At 49.7% G+C, this 22,554-nt stretch overlaps 1 protein-coding gene across 1 annotated transcript in view; it reads right to left on the bottom strand.

The window, feature by feature from the left end:
- Positions 1–22,554, bottom strand: part of ADRBK2 (adrenergic, beta, receptor kinase 2) — a 70,519-nt gene that overhangs the window by 12,409 nt on the left and 35,556 nt on the right. The window contains exons 8-14 of the mRNA XM_014542423.1: positions 20,327–20,378; positions 18,011–18,102; positions 16,000–16,099; positions 9,886–9,964; positions 8,954–9,084; positions 7,101–7,195; positions 5,625–5,732 (exon numbers count right to left, since the gene is read on the bottom strand). Coding sequence (XP_014397909.1) covers positions 5,625–5,732; positions 7,101–7,195; positions 8,954–9,084; positions 9,886–9,964; positions 16,000–16,099; positions 18,011–18,102; positions 20,327–20,378 — 657 coding nt within the window. The remainder of the gene's footprint in view (positions 1–5,624; positions 5,733–7,100; positions 7,196–8,953; positions 9,085–9,885; positions 9,965–15,999; positions 16,100–18,010; positions 18,103–20,326; positions 20,379–22,554) is intronic.

The raw sequence follows: 22,554 nt of genomic DNA, 5'->3' as shown, positions 1-22,554 counted from the left end.
GGACTGGCGGTACACCGGCTGTGCACCAGTCATGTTAAACTTCAGCCTCAACTTCTTCATCGCTAACGGGCATACTGCCACACACTTCACCGAAACGGTGCCGGGACAGCCACAGTAAGGCCTGCGCTAGCAGTGAAGACAACAGCAGCGAGCGGCGGCATCTAATAGAGAAGCCATTTGTGGAATCAGTGAGGTTGAGCCTTACTTTACAAAACGAGCTTCTGCTTGATCAACTCCGTAAAACCAAGTATTCTTACTCTTTGCCGTGTTTTTACAACTCGGGGGAAGCTGGCTTTTCAAGGCAATCTTCGCATGTGGAGAGACCAGCTAACACGCAGATTAGAAAACCACTGCCTTATTGACTTATTTCTTTGAAGGTTAAAGAAGGGATACAAATGATTACGTTTTCTTACAGTAAGACATGCCTGTAGAATTACTAGTCCTATAGATGTATTTATAAGGCATCTGAGGTGAGATATGTAAAATATTCTCAAGTGAACGCCATGAGAGAGATTAGAATGTTGCACACACAAATCAACGGGATTTACCAAAAACAGTAAAATCCCACGCATCTTTGCACTTCCGCTCACTGGGACTGATCGGGCCATCCTGCCCAATTAGTGAAGCCATGCACTGAATCGGCTCTTGATGAGATTATTCCTTTTCAGAGCATTTATTATCTGAAATATTTCCATTCTCATTTTGTACAAGAGAGGGCACTCTCCCACCTTATTTTCTTTCTCATCGTGCAAGTGAAATACAAAGTTACTGCTATCTCTTAAAAGCACTAATTTGAAAAAATACATATTAACAAGGAGAATTAGTACCAAACAGATTGGAAGTATTTTTTTTTTACCCTAATTATTTCCAAGGACAAAAATGCAAAATTACTACATTTGAAAATCAAATAGGATCTAAGAGCAAACGGTACTGCTTTGTTACTTGTAAGATCGTCTAACGTTAAAAAAAAAACACTGGCATCATTCCTCTATGCAAAATACAGGGAGAAATGAGCACGCTCATGGTTCGAAAGGACAGGAACAAAGTGTATTATTAAATCTGACTAAAACCTTGGTCTTTCTGCTCCGCACAGCTCTTCCCGCCAAGTCCCTGAACGTGTGCAGGGGACTGTGTGAGGATCTTGGGGTTCCTGCGGCCTCCCACCCCCTGGTGCAGCTCTTGGTGCAGCGCCAGAGAGCCCACTCCGCCCTTGACCCTGCCCTTGACCCTGGGGTTTGCCTGCGCCTGACGCTGGAAGGGAAGGGCTGCCCTGCCATGCCCCCACAGAGACGCTCTGTGCTAAATTTAAAAAGCTTCTCATGAGACCAGAGGGAGGCCTGCAAGGGAACTGCAGCCAGAGCTGGCGAGTGCCAGAAACATTTCCGGCGCACGGGCCCTCGCACCACAAAGCCCACGTTATAAATAGAGATCGTCCATGTCCGACTGGAGGGGACGTGGTCGGGGACGCGTGGCGGCTCCTCAGCTCTGTGCTGCGGGGCTGGGAAACGTGGGTCTTTCAAGCGCAAAGCCCGGCGCACATCTGCCTCCAGCGCGTTCAATCCTGATTATTCTTTGTGAACAAAACCGAAGATTCGGTTTCTATTTTGGAGAATGTTAAAGAAAGGCCCCAACAGCAACGATCTCCGTGTGGAGCGAGGCGCGTGGTGCTCCCAGGTCCTGTGTGATCACAGCTGCTCCCCGGCGAGCCGCGTTCCCCCGGCGGCACAGGCAATGTTCCCACCGCACCAGGGAACATGATGGGAGCAATTCACAGGGGCAGCGGCCAGACGCGGCTTCTGAATCACAGACAGAGTGGGAGAGCTGCATCGTCCCCTCCCCACGAATGGGAAAATCACTCAAAATATGATAAATAGCGGTTCCACCCCCAGACACACACACACCATCATCACAGTGAAACAATGGGTTCAAAAACATGACAAGTGATTAAAACCTCTTACATCGAAAATTAATTTTAAAATACCAAAAAGATGGTGTTACACGCATTTTGAACCTGAGCCAATAGCTGCCAACATGCTCGTAAACATGCCTTGTTTTCTCCACGTGGAACCACCTCAACAACCTCAGGCAGAGCTCAACTCTCCCCAGACACCCCCAACTCCCCTCTCCCCCTGGGGCTCCCTCCCTGCGTCTGACACCTTTGGGGGCAATCAATGGTGACAAGCGTACGATCAGGCATCAGGCGACAGGGCGATTCTTTTCCCCTACAGACACCTGAAACCCAGACTGAGGACCGTGACGGCAATTCCACACCTGCCACGTGGACACAGCGCAGGCACAGATGCTCCTAAGCATCTGACCACGGCATCTCCAGGGGAAGCGGCGACCCGCGCCCGCCCTGAACGCATGGCCTCCGAATGGCTCGTCACCGTGACTCAGGGATGCAAGCCCGTGCTCAGGCCTGCACAACGTTCTCACACCGGTTCCTTCCCTCCTGCCTGGAGGCATTCTTCCAGGGCGTCAAGACAAAAGCAGAAGCAGGGGGACACACTGGTCCATCAGGGAGTATTCAATCAGAGAACAGAAGCTCGGCCAGCCCGGTGTGGCTCAGTGGTTGAGCCTCGACCTATGAACCAGGAGGTCACGGTTCAACTACCAGTCAGAGCACATGCCTGGGTTGCAGGCTCCATCCCCAGTGTGGGGCGTGCAGGAGGCAGCTGATCCGTGATTCTCTCCCATCACTGGATGTGGCTTCCTTCCTGCCCCTCCCTCTCTTCCCCGTCCTTCCTTTCCCCGTAGCATCAAGCACAGTCTTGCATACTGTAGGTGCTCAATAAATGCTCAGCAAATTTAATTTAAATCCATTCAATCAATAAATACTCTGCTGCTCTTTGGTTTTAGCGCCACATCCTTTCCTGGGAACGGCTTTTGAAGAACAGGATGGCATTAGACCAGCCGTGGGCAAACTACGGCCCGCGGGCCGGATCCGGCCCGTTTGAAATGAATAAAACTAAAAAAAAAAAAAAAAGACCGTACCCTTTTATGTAATGATGTTTACTTTGAATTTATATTAGTTCACACAAACACTCCATCCATGCTTTTGTTCCGGCCCTCCGGTCCAGTTTAAGAACCCATTGTGGCCCTCGAGTCAAAAAGTTTGCCCACCCCTGCATTAGACCATAAATCCTGGTGGGGAAGACCCATCGGGTCCGACCCATCCTACCCTGGAAGGACTCTTCCCACTTCGGGCTCAGTAGGTGGTCCCCAGACAGCGGGAGGGACTGGCTACCTGGGCGGCAGGACATGCCTCCCTGGGCAGCTCATGCTGGAAAAGGCATTCCTATCCCAGCCTCACAACGCCTCCCCTCTGGGGCTACGCAGCGTGACTTCTGCCCTGTCAGTAAGGCACCAGCTCCTTCAACCTTCCCCGTGAGCCATGACTTCTAGCTCTTTCTCTTCTCCTCACCCATCCATCCCCTCCCATCCCATCCCATCCCATCCCATCCCATCCCATCCTATCCCATCCTCATGACCAACCCCTGGGTATGTCCTGTTGGCCAAGACTCCTCTCCTAGGAGCCACACCGAACGTGCCGTTTCGCCCGAGCCTGACCAGGGACTTCACAGAGGGATGACCCCCTTCCGATTCAGCACTGCAGACGTGAATTCTGGCCAAATAAGGCTGAATTCACGCTGTTAACCACAGATGGTAATGCTGTATCCTATAGAGTTATTAAACCAAACCCTCAGATCTTCTAAAAAGACTGCTATGCCACATCGTCCCTAATGTACATGCATGGACGTTATGATAAACGGAGTAAGAATACTAAACAAAATAAAGACGTGCACAGAGCCCTGAACGCAAGGCCTTGGCAGGTTTCCCTGGACCATTTTACGGCAGATTTTCGAATCTTGAACCAGTGCGTTCAACGCTTGAGCTGCTTTGCAGTTTTTCATCATCTTGAATTTCTTGTCAGTGTGCATTCTGCATCTCTAACCTCCTCTCCAGCGGAGGCCCGGGCAAAGACCCTGGCGAGCGGCATGCGCCCACCGGGCCCGCTGACTCCCAGGGGTCGAAGGATGTCTCGGGTGGGAGCGTCTCTCTCTGGTTGGCCTGGCAGAAGCTCCCTAATTAGGTCAGCAAGTCTGATGACGGGAATTAAGCCCATCCAGGCTCCACAAACACAATAATTCAATTCAGGACCAACAAGACCTGCCTCTCTAGGCAATAATGCAATTTCAGTGCCCAAGCGGATGGGGGAGCAGAGATCAGCTGGATCGGCGGAGTCCTGGGGGCTCCGGACCGAGTGTGGGGCCAGCCCCTCCCAGATGTGCTAAGAGAAGAAGATGAGTGGTGCTCAAGGAGGCTTTCCGACAGAAAAGTGAGAAAGTCAGCAAACACCAGCCTCGCGTGCTCACGAGGGAAACATCAACGGGCGAACCTGGGCGAGGACATTTTCCTGTCGAGTGCTTTTTGCCTCTTTGTGAATGAAGAAAAAGCAACACTATACGCTGAGAACTTAAGCTCTCTATTGAAATTGGCTAAACGTTCTTAAGCTCTGAAAGTCAGCAAACACCAGCCTCGCGTGCTCACGAGGGGAACATCAACGGCGAACCTGGGCGAGGACATTTTCCTGTCGAGCGCTTTTTGCCTCTTTGTGAATGAAGAAAAGGCAACACTATACGCTGAGAACTTAAGCTCTCTATTAAAACTGGCTAAACGTTCTTAAGCTCCGTGGAAATGCTAACAACGTTTAATCATTCGAGATGAGGACACGTTTTGAGAGCGCTTCCGCTGCGTCATCGGTCCCCTCGATTTCACCATGTTTGGTAGCTTAGAACTGAGGGTCCATTACAACCAAATGAATTAAAAACACAAGACTACACAATCCCATCTTTGCGTTTTAAAAACAAATTACTGTCAGCAGGATTACAAATAAATGCACGTTTAAAACGGCTTCATCACGGGTCTTCATCCACGTGTGTAGCCCTGAAAATGACCTAAGCGCACAAGACAATCATGGGCAATGCACTTGTAGGGGGAAAAAAAAATCCTACCTTTGTCAATTACCCACATTTTCAAATAACACTTATTCTCAAATAAGGGGTATCAATGGAAATATGTCAAAGCCGTCTTATTTTATTGTTTTTATAAATTTTTTCAAAGCGGTCTTATTTTAGATTTAAGTATGCTGTAACTCAGTGATGGCGAACCTATGACACGCCTGTCAGAGGTGACACGCGAACTCATTTTTTTGGTTGATTTTTCTTTGTTAAGTGGCATTTAAATATATAAAATAAATATCAAAAATATAAGTCTTTGTTTTACTATGGTTGCAAATATCAAAAAATTTCTCTATGTGATACGGCACCAGAGTTAAGTTAGGGCTTTTCAAAATGCTGGCATGCCGAGCTCAAAAGGTTCGCCATCACTGCTGTAACTCCTACAGGATATGGAATAAAAACATCACACCATAAGCTTTCTTCTATAATCTTACGGGAACAGAGCTCTCGCTTTCACGAGGCAGAGCGAGTCACGGTCCTCATTTAGATGAGCACGTGGCTGACAGGCCACTGTGGGGCCCGGAACAGCATCAAGTCTAACAGCCTTGACTGTGACCCCAGCCCAGGCCCTGCTGACGCGCCGGGAGGGGGCGCCTCACTCACCCTCTCAGAAGCTTGAAGAGCATGCAGCCCAGGGAGAACCAGTCGGCACTGCTGTCGTAGGCCGTCCCCTTCTGCAGCACCTCGGGAGCCATGTACCCGTGCGTGCCCCTGGGGAGGAGAAAGGGTGGCGTGTCAGCGGAACATGGGCACCTCATACCACATGAATGGCTCACCAAACGGCAGCAGCTGCGAACAAGGGGCGGGGACGATGGAGCCTCTGCACAGACATGATCCATCCGACACCCGGTGGGGGAGCAACCCTTTCTGTCTTAACCAGGATAGGAATGAATCGCAACAGATCGCCGCACGAACTCAATGTGAAGACTAGTGCTCCGTCCTGGAGGCGACATCTGAATCCGGTCAGCCCCTCCTCCACCGGGACAGCTATGAAGAGCGGAAGGTCTCCTGTGCGGACCGGCATGGCCCATGCTGAGGTGGGGCTACTTCCTGGGAGTCAGACAGACAGACCGGACTGTAGTTCTGGCCCCAGGATGTGCCGGATGGGTGGCCTAGTTTTCCCACCACAGAAAGTAGATAATGGCATCTACAAGCTCCAGGGCTTCTGTGAAATAACAACCTATTCAAAGCAGCAAGCGGTGCCTGCCTGGGACAGCTGAGGCCCAACCGATGGCACCGCCACCCCACCCCCTGGTCACCTCCCGGAGGTCAGGGGTCCTTTCTGTCGTGGTCGCTGCGGCACCGCCAGCACCTAGCACACGGGCAATGTAAAATGAACATGCGTTGCGTTCATTCAATGACTAAACCCTCACAACTGTCATTTGAATAATCCCGGGTATAGAGACGCCCTGGGGCCAGTGTCAACACGCCCCGATCACCCATGGCCACCGCCACACGCAGTCCAGGGGGCCCTGAGGGGCCAGGTGTGGCGGAGGCTGTGGTGTCAGGGAGGGTCCCCTGCGCGGTCACTTAGAGGACTGACCCATGTTCAACAGCTTGAACTGCAAGTAGATGTTTGGTTTTTAATTTAATAATATTCCTAATTTCTCTTAAAAAAAAAACACAACCCACGCAGTTATTTTGAAAAGGAAGGAACAGGTGGATGGAGAAACTTGACCTCCAGCCGTCCTTGGAGAGTTCCCCATACAGCTGCCTCTGCACTCGGCCCACGGACTATTTCATTTTTATCATAACCTTCAGAAATTTATTACTGAGGGTCGACTTGTGAACCAGGAGGTCATGGTTCAATTCCCAGTCAGGGCACACGCCCGGGTTGCGGGCTTGATCCCCAGTGTGGGGCGTGCAGGAGGCAGCCAATCTCTCTCATCCATGTTTCTATCTCTCCCGCTCTGAATTCAATAAAAATATATTTAAAAAAGAAAAAGAAAATCACTGCTGGCAAGAAAAAATGGGGGAGGGGTGGGGCGTGGATGGTAACACGTGACCAGGGCGGGGTCTGAGGGAACAAACGGGCTGCAGTGGAGAAATGATGGTGGACAGAGGCGATGCACTACTCACACGCTCGCGTGCGGCTTCTTTTTGGAGAAATCACAGGCCAGACCGAGATCTGATATCCTGACGTGTCCGTACTCATCCAAGAGGATATTTGCGGGCTGAAGAGAAAGAGAAGGTGATCTGCGAGAGTTCCCCGGATGCCCGGAGGCTCTGAGGAAGTCTGAAACTACAGGCACGGGGTACCTCATTATCTTATCACAGTTCCTTCCTGAACACAAATTCTAGCTCTATGAGATCACAGCCAAGGAGGGCATGATGCTGAGGATGAATGTGGCACGTTAACTTCCGCTGAGAGTGGTAATGATGGTGCTGATTATTAGTAGCAAAGGATTCAACTACTAACGAAAATGAAGTGCAGGTAAGAGAGAGGGGCTGTTGAGCACAGTTCATCAGCGTGACAAAGCTTGTTCTTTTCCCGGCCTTCCAGCTGGGACACTGTGCCTCTGTGAGTCATAACGACTTCTGAGAAGGAGACCATGAGGCACAGAACAGAAAGGAATCTTGCAAGATGCTACCGACGCTGACCTATGAAGTCAAAGTACTCCACAGGGCCACACGGGTCCCCATCAATGTCATTTCTGTTGATTGGTGCCCGATCCACCAAATGACCAAATGTAATTTTGACCGAAACACTGATGAAATGTAGCCACTGAGATTAGATTTGGTCAGCATAATCACGGAAAACAAAGCTGCTCTCCCCGATATACATTGAATTACAGTCATCTTAATCGTTTTCTGCTGGAGATCACCATTGTTTCGCTTGAAATAAAAATAATGGCATGCTATTATAACAGCGGAGCATGAATAATCATGAGTGACGAGGATGAAGTTGGAATAGAAATTAAATAATACCACTGCCTACTAAATAGCTGAGAAAACAAAACCATGGCATAAAGACGCTCAGAAACCGGTTATAGATGCAAATGGAAACGCATTACAATGGTACTTTCTAGATCTTCAGCTTGTATTTTATTCTTCTGTAAAACTCACACGAGGAAATAAAATGTCACATACCAGCCAGTGTCTCATTATTTCTATTCGAGGAGAACAATATTTTTCCTTAATGCTCTTGTGAAAATTAAGAGAATAATTTATTAACTTTGAAGAAAGCTTTAAAATTGCATGCCCCCTACTGGGGATGGAGCCCACAACCCGGGCATGTGCCCTGGCTGGGAATCGATCTGATGACCTCTTGGTGCATGGGATGACGCTCAACCACTGAGCCACACCGGCCGGGCACCAGTGAGATTTTTTTAAAGAAAACAAGAACAGAAGCCCAAGCATAGCACCCTGGGGTTCTGTAGCTCAGGGACCTAGAACAATCTATCTATCCGTGGTTTCTATGGTGACCTCGAAACGTGAAGCTCTGGCACTGGACTTTGGGGGGAGCTCTGCAGGCTGGCCAGCCTCGCCCCCCAGGAACTCTGACCCGGCCAGTCTATGTCCTGGTTCACCAGGGTGCGTCCTGTGAGATGCAAGTCCTTCGCTTGCTATCTCAGCACATCTCCAGCTCTGACACAGCGCCAGGGCCAAGGCCGCGGCTTGGTGAGCATCAACCGAATTACAATTAATGGTAAAAATGAGCAGCGACACCAGAAAGCGCCCGCCCCTGCTTTTCACGAATCAACCAGTTAAAATTTTGGAATGAGCGTCCCGGCTGCGCCAGGCACTGTAGCACGAGGTGACTGGCCACCGGGACAGACACGAGCTCCGAGGACAGAGTTCGGAGCCTGGAAGAGACCGACATCACACGGACGTCGGGGCCGAGTGAGGAAAAGGACGGGAATGTCCGAGCGCCGGGACCACACGCCTCCCCGCGCGGACCCGGTGACCGGCGAGCCGGCCGTGCAGCTCACCTTCAGGTCCCTGTACACGACGAAGCGATGGTGCATGTGCTCCAGCCCCAGGATGATCTCGGTGGCGTAGAAGCGCATCTCCTTCTCGGAGAACACCCCGTGCTGTGACAGGTGGTAGTGCAGGTCGCCCCCTGGAGTCGGAGGCACAGGGTTTATTTTAAAAGTCGCTGTCGTCCTAAAGAGTCTGCGTGCCTGACTTTGATTTCCAACAGTCACATGAATAGAATCGTACAGACCGCAGGCCGCTGCGTCTGGCCGCTTTTGTTCGTTATTATGTCTGTGAAATTCCTTCATGTCGTGGGACAGATCCAGTCTTAAATCAAATACTCGAAACACAATAAAACATCCCAGGAACCTCAAAAAGAAGGCACTTTACTTGTTGAATTGTATGCCTTTTTATTTCAGCTCTTGTTACCAAAAAAGACTCTCCGTCCATCCCGTGTCGCTTTCTAGTATTAGAAATCGTTTTTCTGTCTAACCTTGTTCGCCATTCTGAAGGCCGTCATTCACTCACAGTTGAAAAGGCCAAGGTACAGTTGTTCTGGGCTAAAGGTACAGAAAATCGGGCGAACATCCTTCAAAGTTGGATTTTAAATACATTTAACCTATATTCTTATGAGACATTTCAGTCCTAAACGTTGAGGGCCAGGCAACAAGCTAATTAAAGGCCCAGACCAGCTGCATTCCAGAAAATCACGTCTCGCTGTTAAGTATTTTATGAAAATCTTTTCTAGGAAATGCAACTTCCAGGGAAAGACTGGGAGGGGCAGAGGGAAACCCAGGTCAACATTCTACATGAATTTTAATTAGGTTGAAGAGTAAAAGGCTGCCTCCATCTTCAGGGGCAAACGACTGAACGGAGAGACCCAACCTGCCCGTCGGCCGGTCACGGCCATGCCCTTCAGTGAGTCCGACCCGCAGGCCTCGCTTACCGTTCATCAGGTCCAAGATGAAGCAGAGTTTATCTGGAGTGTGGAAGGCGTAGGTCATGCAGACAATGAAAGGACAATCCTAGAACGAAGGGAAAAAAAAACATGAAAATGCGTAAGAAAAGCAAAAGCTTCCCTGAAAAGCACATTTGCTACCAAACATCAGCTGCAGATTTTGTTTGTAATCCTCACCCGAGGAGTGAGGACCTTTTTTCCACTGCTTTTTAGAGAGAGTGGTAGGGACGGGGGAGAGGAGGAGAGAGAAAGAGAGAAACATTGATATGGCAGAGAGACATGGATCCGTTGCTTCCCACACGTGCCCCGACACAGGGCAGGGATCGGACCTGCAACCGAGGTACATGCCCTTGACCAGGAAGCGAACCTGCGACCTCTGGTGTACAGGCCGACGCTCTGACCACTGGGCTACGCCGGCCAGGGCCGGCTCCAGATCTTTGCAGCCAGGCACTGCCCTGTGCAGAATGGGGGAAAATAGCTGTGACCCATAAACGCAGTAAGGACTCTTACTTAGAATACACAAAGAACCCCTGTATGTCAACAGAGAGAGAAAGCCATCCACTCAATGGAAAAAGGGCAACTGCTAATGCCAATGACAGGAATAAATGGGCCCTTCACATAAGCGGCTATCCAATGGCCCACAGGCCTATGAGCAGATGCTGAACCTCAGTTGTCCCCAAGGAAATGCAAGTTCAAAACCACACATGCCATCCCTTGAACTCACAAGAACTGGCTAAAACCGGCAATCCCAAGTGCTGGGAAGGCACGGAGTAAGTGGCTGCCAGAAGCGTGCCACGGAACCACCACTCTCCCAAGCTGTTTGGGCGGCATCCGCTAGAGCTGAGCACCATCCACAACCCTGTGACTGGTGTTTCCACCCTGGGCTGTACCCCGCCCGGGGATCTGTACTTGCGTGCACCCAGGGGACTGCACGAGAATGCTCCTCACAACACTGTTCAAAACAGCCCAAACCAGCAAACAACCAAACGTCTACCACCCGAGAATGGGTCCCTAAACAGTGGCCTCCTGACGCAATGGAACACTGGAGAACAAGGGTCAGCAAGCGTTTCCTACCAAGGGCCAGACAGCAAATACTTTCGGCTTTGCAGGCCCCAGGCAGCCTCTGCCAGGCAGGCTGCTAATTTTCTCTACAACCCTTTACAAACATCTAGGCCATTCTGAGTTCATGGGTGCGCAACAGGAGGCCACACGCCCGATCGGGTCCGGAGGCTATACATAGCGTGTCAGCCCGTGTTTAGCTGCAGGATGCACTGTGGCCATGTGCGGGGACACAGACGAAATGTCACACGCAACACTGAGCGAGAGGAGCCAGACACTAAAGGGAGCGTTTATATAAAGTTCAAACACGGGGGAAAGCTAAATTACGGTGCCAGAGTCGGGGTGGTAGTTAGTTGGGCGTGGGGTGAGTGGCGAGAGGGGCACGCGGAGGCCTCTGGGACACTGGGAACTCTCTATCCTGTGATCTGGGTGCTGGACACACACGTGGGCTCCCCGGGGAGACTGCATCGGTGCTGTGCTAGACCTATAGCCAGGTCTATTTAGATTCCTTATGTACAGTGAATGTCTGCCCCTCCACTGATTCAAATAAAAAAACGGCATAGAACATCTGTATCCACTTTCCTTAAACAGAAGAAAAAAAAAAGAATTACTAAATTCAAGTTTTAGCAGAATAATCTGTAAACAGAATTCATACTGTTCAAACCGCTGCATTAAGGGCATCCAGTTAAACTTGAGCTCACACATTCCTATATGCTAAAGACTCATGAAGTCAGACCCAATCTCCACAAACCTTCCAGGGGAAATTGCTTCCGAGTGAATTACAAAATTCGTTTTGCGGTTACCTAGGTTCCCTTGGAGTTCTGTTGAGATGGTGTTAGTGTTTCCTGATGCCAAGATCTGTTTTGCTTTAAATAGGTAAAGTAAAGGTGCTCTCACTTTTCTGTTAAAAGCCATGTGACCTTCGGGGAATGGGGGTGGGGGGCGCTCCCCCTTAGAACCCACCCACGTTTCTCCAGACCTTCCCAATCGCCTGCTGCTCCTCCCTAAATGGGGTTCCCCACCCACTCTGGTTCCTAATCAGAGGAGCAGTTAGTTCATCTGTAGCGAGGAGAAGTGGGCGGCCCCAGGACTTAGTGGAGTCGGGATCTTCCCCAGCTCAAGACAGCTGGGGGACACGCAGACCCGGCCCAGGGGCATTTGTGACCCCGATGGCACATGATCCGTCTAATGACAGCGGCGAGAAGACGTCCAAAGGTTAAAGGATCCTTAAGACACTGCGTCATTAGGTGGGGCGCGAACTGTAGATTTAGAATCATAGGCTGTCTGAGTAGAAAGGGCTCTTTTAAATACGAAATTACCTGGTTTGACTTCTTTATTTTACAGACAAGGAAACTAAAGACCCCCTCCTCCCCCGCCCCCCAACAAGGGAAATGACTTGTGTAAGGTCACAAGGAAACTTGGTAGCCGGCCAACATTCAAACCCCAGGCAGGCCTCCTGACCCTCTCCGGAGTTCTGTGTTGGGCTACCAGCCAGGTTCCCACAGCAACGCTTTGTTGTGAAGATGACTTGGTTCCCTCTACAGAGCCCATGGACTGCGCTCGAGGCCTCGCCTCTCAGGTGCCGAGCGGATCGGTGCAGAGTCTCACGTCCGCTCTGAGATCCAGAACCGAATGCTGACCAGCAAGGACAGACAGGCAGCGATGTAACGCGTGATGTTGACACGGTTACTGTTAAGAGGTTCTGCCTTGATTACAAATGCGGGCCAATGAGAACGAGTGAATTTCTAGAAGTAGACCCTTAAATAGAGTTCCTCAGCAGAGAACTGCCTGGTTTCCTACGGGTAGCGAGCGAAACGGCTTCACTTTGCAGCAACTCCGTGTAGGACTGGGATAAAAGAGGCCGGGAGTATTTTTTCAAGAAAGTTCTCCACATTGCAGCCAGAGGGATCCTCGCAGACCGCAAGGCTTATCATGTTATCTTCCCACTTAACACGCGTTGCTTCCGACTGCTGGGAGATTTTTCAAAACCCTCACTATTGGCCCAGAAAGCTCTTTAGGGTCTGGCCCGGTCTGTTTCTCTCTCTCCAGCTTCGCCTTGTGCTCCTCACCCCATCACCTCTGACCCCAGCTCCATGGCTTTCCCTGAGGTCCCCAGACCCTCCGTGCTCAGGACCAGACACGCGCTGGCACCCTCTGACGTCACGGGAGCTCTCGTTGGCAACACCTCCACCCTGGTAAGTGCCTTCCGAGCCCTGCGTGCGCGCCTTTCACAGCTCTCGCCACCTGTTCCAATCACCTATGCACTTCCAAGATGACCTGAACACTACCTCCTCCTCTCATCCCATATGCAGCTCTGCAAGAGCAAGGGCCAAAGTCAAGTCCTAGGACCCCCATCTCAGAGCAGAGTGTGTGGCTCAGTCGAGGCCCTACATTGTGCTTTCAAGGACGGAAGGAATAACACCAGCTGAACGCTAAGGGACTATGTCAGGAAGGTGCTGACTGCTCTTCCCAGTCGTGGGCGGACTTATCCTGCATCTCACACATGCCTTCCCTTGTTACTTGGCAAGAATTACACAAGAAAACTGGCAACAGTACTTCCTGCTGTCTCTCTGGGGGATGAGGGGTGGAATACTCCGTTTGAGATTGAAAGGAGAAAAAAAAACACTTCTAGTAAAAAAAAAAAAAAGACGAGTGAGTGCAGTTCAGTCTCATACCAGCACCTAGAGCATCATATTGATGAAGGGGATTGAGAGTTCACCCTAATGAGGCTATTTAAACTGAAGATCACTCCAAACCTATGAACAGTGGCCTCTGATTAGCAAAAGCCATGCCAAACAATTTTACTACAACTCTTTTGGGTACATTTTATATGTAAAAAAAAAAAAATCTAGACAGTTTGCTACTGGAATACAAAATATAAACAATTCTTTTAAATCAGTTCAAAGCAGTAGCCCAATAAAAGCCCAATTTTTTATTTATAACCTTCGGGGGAGACTGGCGAGGAACTACACAACTAATTAACCACATTCCCCTCAGCTGGATAAAATAAATATGAAATCGCTACAGGAAAATTGTAGAAGAGAACGCGTTAAAAATTAATGCTTTTAATAAGCCCTGAAACTCTGCAGTGAGCGCACGTCCACGTGTGGAATTTAAGACAAAGACTTTTCCCGGAGAAATGAGGAGCCGGAGCCGGGCATACGGATCCCACTACAGGGAGCGGGCCGCTCAGGGCGGCTGCAGACGTGGCCGTGCACACAGGGACTCTGACTTAAAATGCTCCCCGCCCGTGTGCCGGGAGGTAGCGGCGCTCAGTTATTCACAGCCATGGTATTTCCACTTGGTAGAGTCGAGCTCGAGGTGGCTATTCTCTTGCTTCAACAGCAGGTGGCCCTTCTAGAGCCATTCGGACTAATGACGGAACAATATCAACCACAACGCGGTAAACTCAGGGGATGAACCCAAACCACGCGGCCCATCGAGTGACGGTGGGAAAGGAACCGGGGAGTGTTCCTGGGAGGCCAGAGCCTCTGGGTGAGGGAGTTAACCTCCTGGGTCTCTGGCTCCTTGCTGACGAGGTGAGAGGGGTTCTTTGATGAATCATTAAAATGCGGGATGTCTCGCTGTGTGCAAAGCTTCCTGGCTTGTGTTTTTGTTTTTAACCAGTTTACTGCCACGATATTTTGAATTTAATTAAAAAAGGTCCACCGCTTGCGTCTATAGACGCTTACAGCGTACGAATGGTTAATTTTATGTTTTTATTGATTTGAGAGAGAGAGGAAGGAAAAGGGAGGGAGGAAGAGAGTGAGAAACAGAATGAGGGAGGGAAACAAGGAGAGAGGGAGAGAGAGAGAAAGGGAGGGAGAGAGGGAGAGAAAACACCGATCGGTTGCTTTCCACACGGGTATCAAACCACAACCTGAGTCTGTGCCCTGGTGGGGACTCGAACCGGTGACCTTTCGGCACACCAAGACAAGGCCCAGCCCACGGAGCCACCCTGGCCAGGACGTGGTTTGGTGTTTAACGTGAAAATCACATGTGAGCTTCTTAGCATGGGCCTGGCCATTCTGTGCTCGTTACATTCCTTTCCGCGAACGCTGGACGACGGACCTATGGACGCGCAGAGGCACGCCAGGTCGCTGGGACGGTGCGGTTTCTGGATGTACCTTCACAGACACCTGCCCAAATAAATAAGAGCCACGGCTTTGATCCTGGCCAGCGCCGTCACCAGAAAAAGAAATCCGCAGAAATCCGCACGGGACACTGCTCTGCAAGTGGAGACACGGGGTCAAGGTTTGTTTGTACACGTGCCGAGCCCTGACATATAAATAAAACGCCCAGCAGGTGGACATGGTGTCCTGGGAATGGGAACGGCCAAAGGCCACAGCAGGTAAAACATGGCAAGTGCTGAGAAGATAGAGTTACCTTCCGAGGAGACACAGTCTGGGAACAACCCCACGGGGACAGCGCAGAGCTGGCGAGCCCCCGTCGCTTGCTCTCTGCTTGTCTGTGAAGGACAGGAGCGACGGTCTCTTACTTTCTCTCTCTGGGTTAGTCCTGCTTGGTCATGCAGTTAATTCCTAACTGTACTCAGGGGATTTTGTTGTTGCTGGTATGATTATTTCCTGCCTTCTCCCCAACCATATTCCGCAATGAAGTTCATCATAAACGCATACTATAGGGAGAAGTCACGGGCGTTCATGGTGCAGGTTGCTGGTACTTGGCCAGCTCCCCCAGGAAACAGAGGTAATGTCTGAATGGTACACTGTATCAGCTCAGTGCTGCCGTTCCCTGCTATGGATTCCAACCCACCCCAGAATCGGCTGGCCCCATAACTCAACCAGAAAATGCCTGCATTTTAAATACATCGTCCTGCTATAAAACAAAGACATCCACACACAAAGAGCAATGCTCACAACTGAGTATCGCCCTGGCCGGTGTGGGTCAGACGGTTAAATGTGGTCCCAAGCAGCAAAAGGTTGCCGGTTCGACAACCAGTCAGGGCAAAAAAAAAAAAAAGGAAAGAAGGAAGGGAGAAAGGGAGGGAGGAAGGGAGGGAGGAAGGAAGGTTTGAATACTTACTCCTGTACTCACGAGTGACAACATAATCCTTTCATTTAAGGCTAATGTTTCTCCTTGTTTCATCTTGATCCTCTTCTTATCCAAGCATTTCATTGCATACCTAGAAACAGAAATATTGTTGAAAAAGCAACACCAAAAACACACCCAGACTGATTTTAACACGACACACCATACTGGGACAGATTTGGGCAGTGTTTATAAAAAGCAAACCGGCACCCAAGTGCCATGCAAAAAAAAAAGTCTTACTACACGTATTAAGGAAAAAAATCACCTCCCCTCTGCTGGAGCACAACCCCCCCACCCCCTCCTCAGGTGTGGGCTGTGCGTAGGAACTTCCGGGGAGCACAGCAGGGAGAAGGGGAGGGTGATTTCACGGTCAAGTCTGACAAACACGACCTCGGTCAAGGGATCAAGACCAACGTCAACAGTGACCCGTCACTTTAATATCAGGTAACCTTGATGTGATCTGATGCGATGAGAAGGGCATTTTACCTCTGGGTCTTCCTTCCTGAAGCCCACCACCCCCATCCAGCTGTGGGGAGAGCATCGGACAAACCTAAATCTAAAGACATTCCACTCCGTGCAAATGTGTCTGAAGAGACAAATTGATAGCATGTGCTTCTATAACATCATGCGACTGCCTAGATATTCTAAACACCTCAACACGCTGGGATGATGAAGTAAAGCTGCTACGTTTCATGAAATGTAATAAGCGAAGACTAAAGTGTATCGGTTAGGACAGCCGTGGGCAAACTACGGCCCGTTTGAAATGAATAAAACTAAAAAAAAAAAAAGACTGTACCCTTTTATGTAATGATGTTTACTTTGAATTTATATTAGTTCACACAAACACTCCATCCATGCTTTTGTTCCGGCCCTCCGGTCCAGTTTAAGAACCCATTGTGGCCCTCGAGTCAAAAAGTTTGCCCACCCCTGGGTTAGGATCAAAGTCCCCGGGGTGAGTACTGGACGGGAAAGAAAGTTTTCATAGCAGGACTCTGTTTTGACGGGGTGTTCTCTCATTTAATTCTGCAACGAGGCAGGCGCTCTATTTCATCCCTACTTTACAAACGAGGACGTGGAGGCTCAGAGAGGCCCAGACTCTGCCCAAGCCAGCAAGGAAGTGCGGAAGCGAAATCTGACCTGGCCGTGTGGCACCGACGACCCACACCCGGGATCCCTACGCGATCCCATCTCAGCAGGACGCCAGACGTCAGGCACCTGGGTGCCAGGCACCGGCTTCACCCTGCGCAGGGCCCCACAGCAGGAAGAGGAGCCATGGGCACAAGTCAGTGAAGGTAAGTTTCAGCCGCCACAGAATACGAAACGTGCCAAGTGGAGGACCAGGACAGACTTGGGTAGGGGCTGAGTGGCAACCCCGTAGGTGATGCGGGGGCAGCGGGGGTGGCGGGCACCGAGCTGGGTGACCTCAACTCCTCCGTCTCACACTGACTAATGACGTCATACACCACCCTCACAGACTGTCCCGCCTCGCCCACTGCTCTCCCATGCCTGCCCCTTAACCAGACGTGGAGGTCTGGGTCCATCACATCAGACCTGCCCGTTCTCTTGCCTTCAGAAACATGTTCACTTAAACCGCCTCCATATTAACATACGTTCCCCACACTTCACAACTCCCCCATCCACTGTCTAGAAGACCCGTATGTCCCACACGTAACTGCCTCACGTCCACCGCCCACGAGACGAGTGACTGAGATGAGCGATGGGGCCCATGACCTTGACCTTCGTAGCAGAGCGTCCACCCTCTTCAACAGTACCCAGCTCCTCATCTGGGGGACCCACGCTGCCTGGATGCTAGATGCCCCGAAGTGCATGTGCTAAATCGTGGGCGGGCCTTTAATTAGGAGAGAATGTCTATTTCTTTCCGAGGCAAACAAGTCCGGGAGCGAGAATCACGGGCTTCCAAAAGTCCGTGCAGGGATTGTCTTTGGATGCGAGCACAAAACCCTCGTCATAGTCCCGGGAAAACGTAGGAACGCCAAAAACTTACATTTTTCCAGTGTCTGCTTTCCGGCAACCGTAGACTTCTCCGAAGCCGCCTCGCCCGATGATCCTATGTACGCTGAAATCATTCATGGTCAACTGTGAATTCAAAACACGAAATGGACACGTAACGACCGCATAAAAATGACGCGGTAAAGGTTTTTTCAAGCAAGACACGCACAAGTTATTAACGCGGCCGTTCTGGGGGAGGGACCCGCCGTTCCCACGACTGACTCCTTGAACAGAGGGGAGCAGCAGGAGGAGGCAGGGCTTTCTAGAACCTCTGCCTGCTCCACCCCCGAAGGCCCAGCACAGAGGCAGACGGGAAGGTGACGGGAGTGGGAGCCCGGTGAGACTGCTGTGCCCACCTCATCCGTCTCAGGCTACAAGACACAGGCCCGGAAGACAAGCGCCTGGGAAGTTTCTAGTCGAAATGCAAAGCAACCTCGGCCACTCTGAAGCCTGAAGTTTGGCAACCACGCGGCAACCCCAGGAACCGCCGTGGTGGGAGAATAAGCCCGTGTCCAGGGCATCCGCGTTCCCCTGAGAGCGAGCCATATGATCAGAAAACCCGGCGGACGCCGGCCATGTGAATTTTTTTATCGATCACATCCGTGAAGAGAGAGGGGACTCGTGCTGGGCATGTGAGCCTGCAGCACGACTAAGTGTGAGCAAAGTAGATAAAGAGGCTTTATTCATGAGCACTTTTCCTTTTGGTCAGGATGTGTCAGCAACGCCCTGCTTCAGACGGAGTTTTAACAGCACCCGATGGTGCCAAGGCAGACAGACAATCCTACGGTCATGGGAAGAGGCCCTCGGATTAACAGCAAAGGCCTGCTAGGCAGCCTAAGGGTCAGATTCTTAAAAGTTCCCCTACTCACCCCCTAAAATATCATGACTGCAGCCAGGTAGGGGCAGCTGGCCACAGGCTTCATGTCTGATCATGTCTGATGCTGAGAGGACATGGGACAAGGGGCATGAGGACACAGACACCAGGCTGGTGGAAGGAGCATGAGCGTGAGGAAAATCCACAGCAGATATAAGGGCTTTTTTATTCACTTATTTATTTTTGGCTAATCCTCACCCGAGGTCATTTTCCCATTGATTTTCAGACAGGGTGGAAGGAGGGGGAGAGACACACAGAGAGAAACATCGATGTGAGAGAGATACATCGATTGGTTGCCTCCCGCACACGCCTGGACCAGGGCCGGGGATTGAGCCTGCAACCGAGGTACGTGCCCTTGACCGGAATCGAACCTGGGACCCTTCAGTCCTAGGGCCGATGCTCTGTCTACTGAGCCAAACTGGCTAGGAGAGGGATTTTTTGCCCTTGATCAGAATCGAACCTGGGACCCTTCAGTCCTAGGGCCCAACGCTTTGTCTACTGAGCCAAACTGGTTAGGAGAGGGATTTTTAAAAATGTGTGTTATTGCTTCATGCTTCTAAATCCTGCCAGGAAATGTGATGGAAAGGAGAGGTTAAATAAATCAATAAATAAACAAACAAAAAAAAACTTCTTCCAACAGGACCATTCAAGTAAAAAACTTCACCCAAAAAAATCCAGTTGATAATTTTTCCCCCCAACTGCAAGCCTCTGTGAAGGGAAAGGAGGAGGTAAGAGGTTGGGCAAGAAGGCATGTTCTCCAAGTGCAGCAGAGGTTACGTCCCGGAATCACTGACCTTGAACGCTAATGGAGGATGGAAAGCCAGGGGAATGAATACAGGTTAAAAGCAGCCAGTGTTTGAGGACCCTCTTAGCATTCTCAAAATTAAAAAAAAAAAATTTAAAAAGGTAAAACTTTGGTCTAAAAAAGATGTGATCAAATGTCCTTTCTTAAAGAAATAAACATGCTTATAGGAATATGAAAAAACAAACAAACAGAATTAAGCTCGACCAGCGTGGCTCAGAGGTTGAGCATCAACCTATGATCCAGGAGGTCACGGTTCTTTTCCGGTCAGGGCACAGGCCTGGGTTGGGGACTCCATCCCCGGTGTGGGGCGTGCAGGAGGCAGCCAATCAATGATCCTCTCTCATCGCTGACGTTTCTACTCTCATCACTGACGTTTCTACCTCTTTCTCCCTCTCCCTTCCTCTCTGAAATCAATAAAAATATATTTTTTTTTTAAAAAGAGAGAGAATGAAAATTCAACTTGTTTGCAGCTGGGATGGGAGGGCAGCTCTGTCGTACGCAGAGCAGCGAGGACATCTGCTCGGGCAGGGTGTCACCCTTGGGAGCAGGCTCCAGAAGCAAGTATTTTCTCACGCAGGGAAGCCAGAGGGAGTTTTTAATTTTAAAAAAGGGAGTAAAAAGACGATACTCACATGGATATTTAATTCTACATTTTTCCACTGACAAAATCGAGTGAACTTGTCACTGAAAGAGAACACAAAGAATGGCCAGAAAGTTAAATATCAAATTAACCGCATTAAGAGACAGGAGAGAAAGAGTTAGGAGATAAACTAGCGTCGCACCGACTTGTTTTACGTCTCAAACAGGGTTCGTTTTCTTAAACATCTTTTCACAGTGCATTCACCTGTGAGCCTTATTTCGTGGTCATTTTTCCACTGACAAAATCGAGTGAACTTGTCACTGAAAGAGAACACAAAGAATGGCCAGAAAGTTAAATATCAAATTAACCGCATTAAGAGACAGGAGAGAAAGAGTTAGGAGATAAACTAGCGTCGCACCAACTGTTTTACGTCTCAAACGGGGTTCATCTTCTTAAACATCTTTTCACAGTGCATTCACCTGTGGGCCTTATTTCGTGGCTCACATGAAAGGCATCATGTTTCCTTTAACTGTCATGATGCTACAGGGACGTCTTCATCAGAACCACCGTGGTTCGACAGAAGGGTAACACAAGCCACATATACACTGAGTGGCCAGATTATTATGACCACCCCATCAGTACTTCATTGACACTTCCAAAAATACTGAATATTGAAAAAACTTCCTAAGCAAATACTCTCAAGGTTTTATTATTATTATTATTATTATTATTTGCATTACGAATTCACTTCATTATACTGATGGGGTGGTCATAATAATCTGGCCACTCACGTGTAATCAAATTTTAATAATATATTGGTTTAACCGGATATATCAAAAATGACTATTTCAACATGTAATCAGCATAAATTAATAAGAAAGTCTACATTCTTGTTTTCCTATTAAGTCTTTGATCCTGGTGTGTATTTTGCACTTACAGCCCGTGTTTACTCAGACCAGTCACGTTTTCAGAGCGCAGTAGCTACCTATGGCTCGCGGCTACGGTGCTGGACAGTGCGGCGCTAATGACCGAAAGAACCACCGCTGACGAATCATTGTAAGAGCAGCGAACACTCCGATGGGCCAGGTTCTAAAGGCTCATTGACCCAACCCAGCAACTCCCTGGGCAGGGACTATGCTGATACCCATTTTACAGCCAAGACCAAGGCCTGCCCAAGGTCACACAGTGAGAGAATGGGTGAGACAGGATTTGAACCCAGACCACGTACTGCCTCTCAAAGACACAGAGGGCGTAGGAGAGGCCCCCTCGGACTAGACCCGGAAGATGTCGTGGGCCATCGTGCGGCGTGTGCTCTCACAGTCCACTCAACTGCTGGCTGAGGGCTCTTCTGCCCACGATGACCCAACCCAGCAACTCCCTGGGCAGGGACTATGCCGATACCCATTTTACAGCCAAGGTCACACAGTGAGAGAATGGGTGGGACAGGATTTGAACCCAGACCACGTACTGCCTCTCAAAGACACAGAGGGCGTAGGAGAGGCCCCCTCGGACTAGACCCGGAAGATGTCGTGGGCCATCGTGCGGCGTGTGCTCTCACACTCGACTCAACTGCTGGCTGAGGGCTCTTCTGCCCACGAAGTAAGAAAAAAAATCTACTTAATAAATACATTGTTTTGATTACTTTTTTGTTACTGAGCAACGTATCTAAGCAAAGAACATTCTTGCTGACTGCTGGGCTCATCTCGCCCCTGCTATGATTTCTTAGACACAAGCAGAGTATTCAGGGTTCTTTGAGTGAATGAAGGAATGAAGTAAAAAAGGAAAGAAAGAAATGGGGGGAGGGAGACAGAAAAGGCACAAGGGGCGGGGGTTCATATAAAGTACAAGTTATAGGTATTATCATACCAGCGTTATAATAACATGCTGTAAGGCATCCAGATATCCAGTTCTCTGGGGTTTTCCTCTAATACGCCTTCTAAGGACCTTTTAAAAATATTTCTGAGGCTGATAATCAAATTGAGAATCAAAAGCGTCATGCAATCAATCACACAGCGTCTTTTTACAATGAATCTAAAAGGGCTTTTAACGAGTGTTTCGTTGATCCTCCTGACATCTCTATGAGGTTGGTAAAATAACACTCTATTTTTGAGATTTCAAACCGTTTTTTTTTTTAAGTATGGGGAGCGCAAAGGGCAAAACCACACTGGGTGTGTACGCTGTATTTATAAATCGATGACTTGCTGTGAAGTTCACGTGGGGGGCTGGGCTAACTCATACTCTTCTCTCACACTGGAGTCCAGAGCTGGCACGGGGCGGGGA

Source organism: Myotis brandtii, unplaced genomic scaffold (assembly GCF_000412655.1).
Source record: "Myotis brandtii unplaced genomic scaffold, ASM41265v1 scaffold303, whole genome shotgun sequence".
Taxonomy (NCBI): Eukaryota; Metazoa; Chordata; class Mammalia; order Chiroptera; family Vespertilionidae; genus Myotis; species Myotis brandtii.
This window is presented reverse-complemented; position numbering and strand designations above follow the sequence as displayed.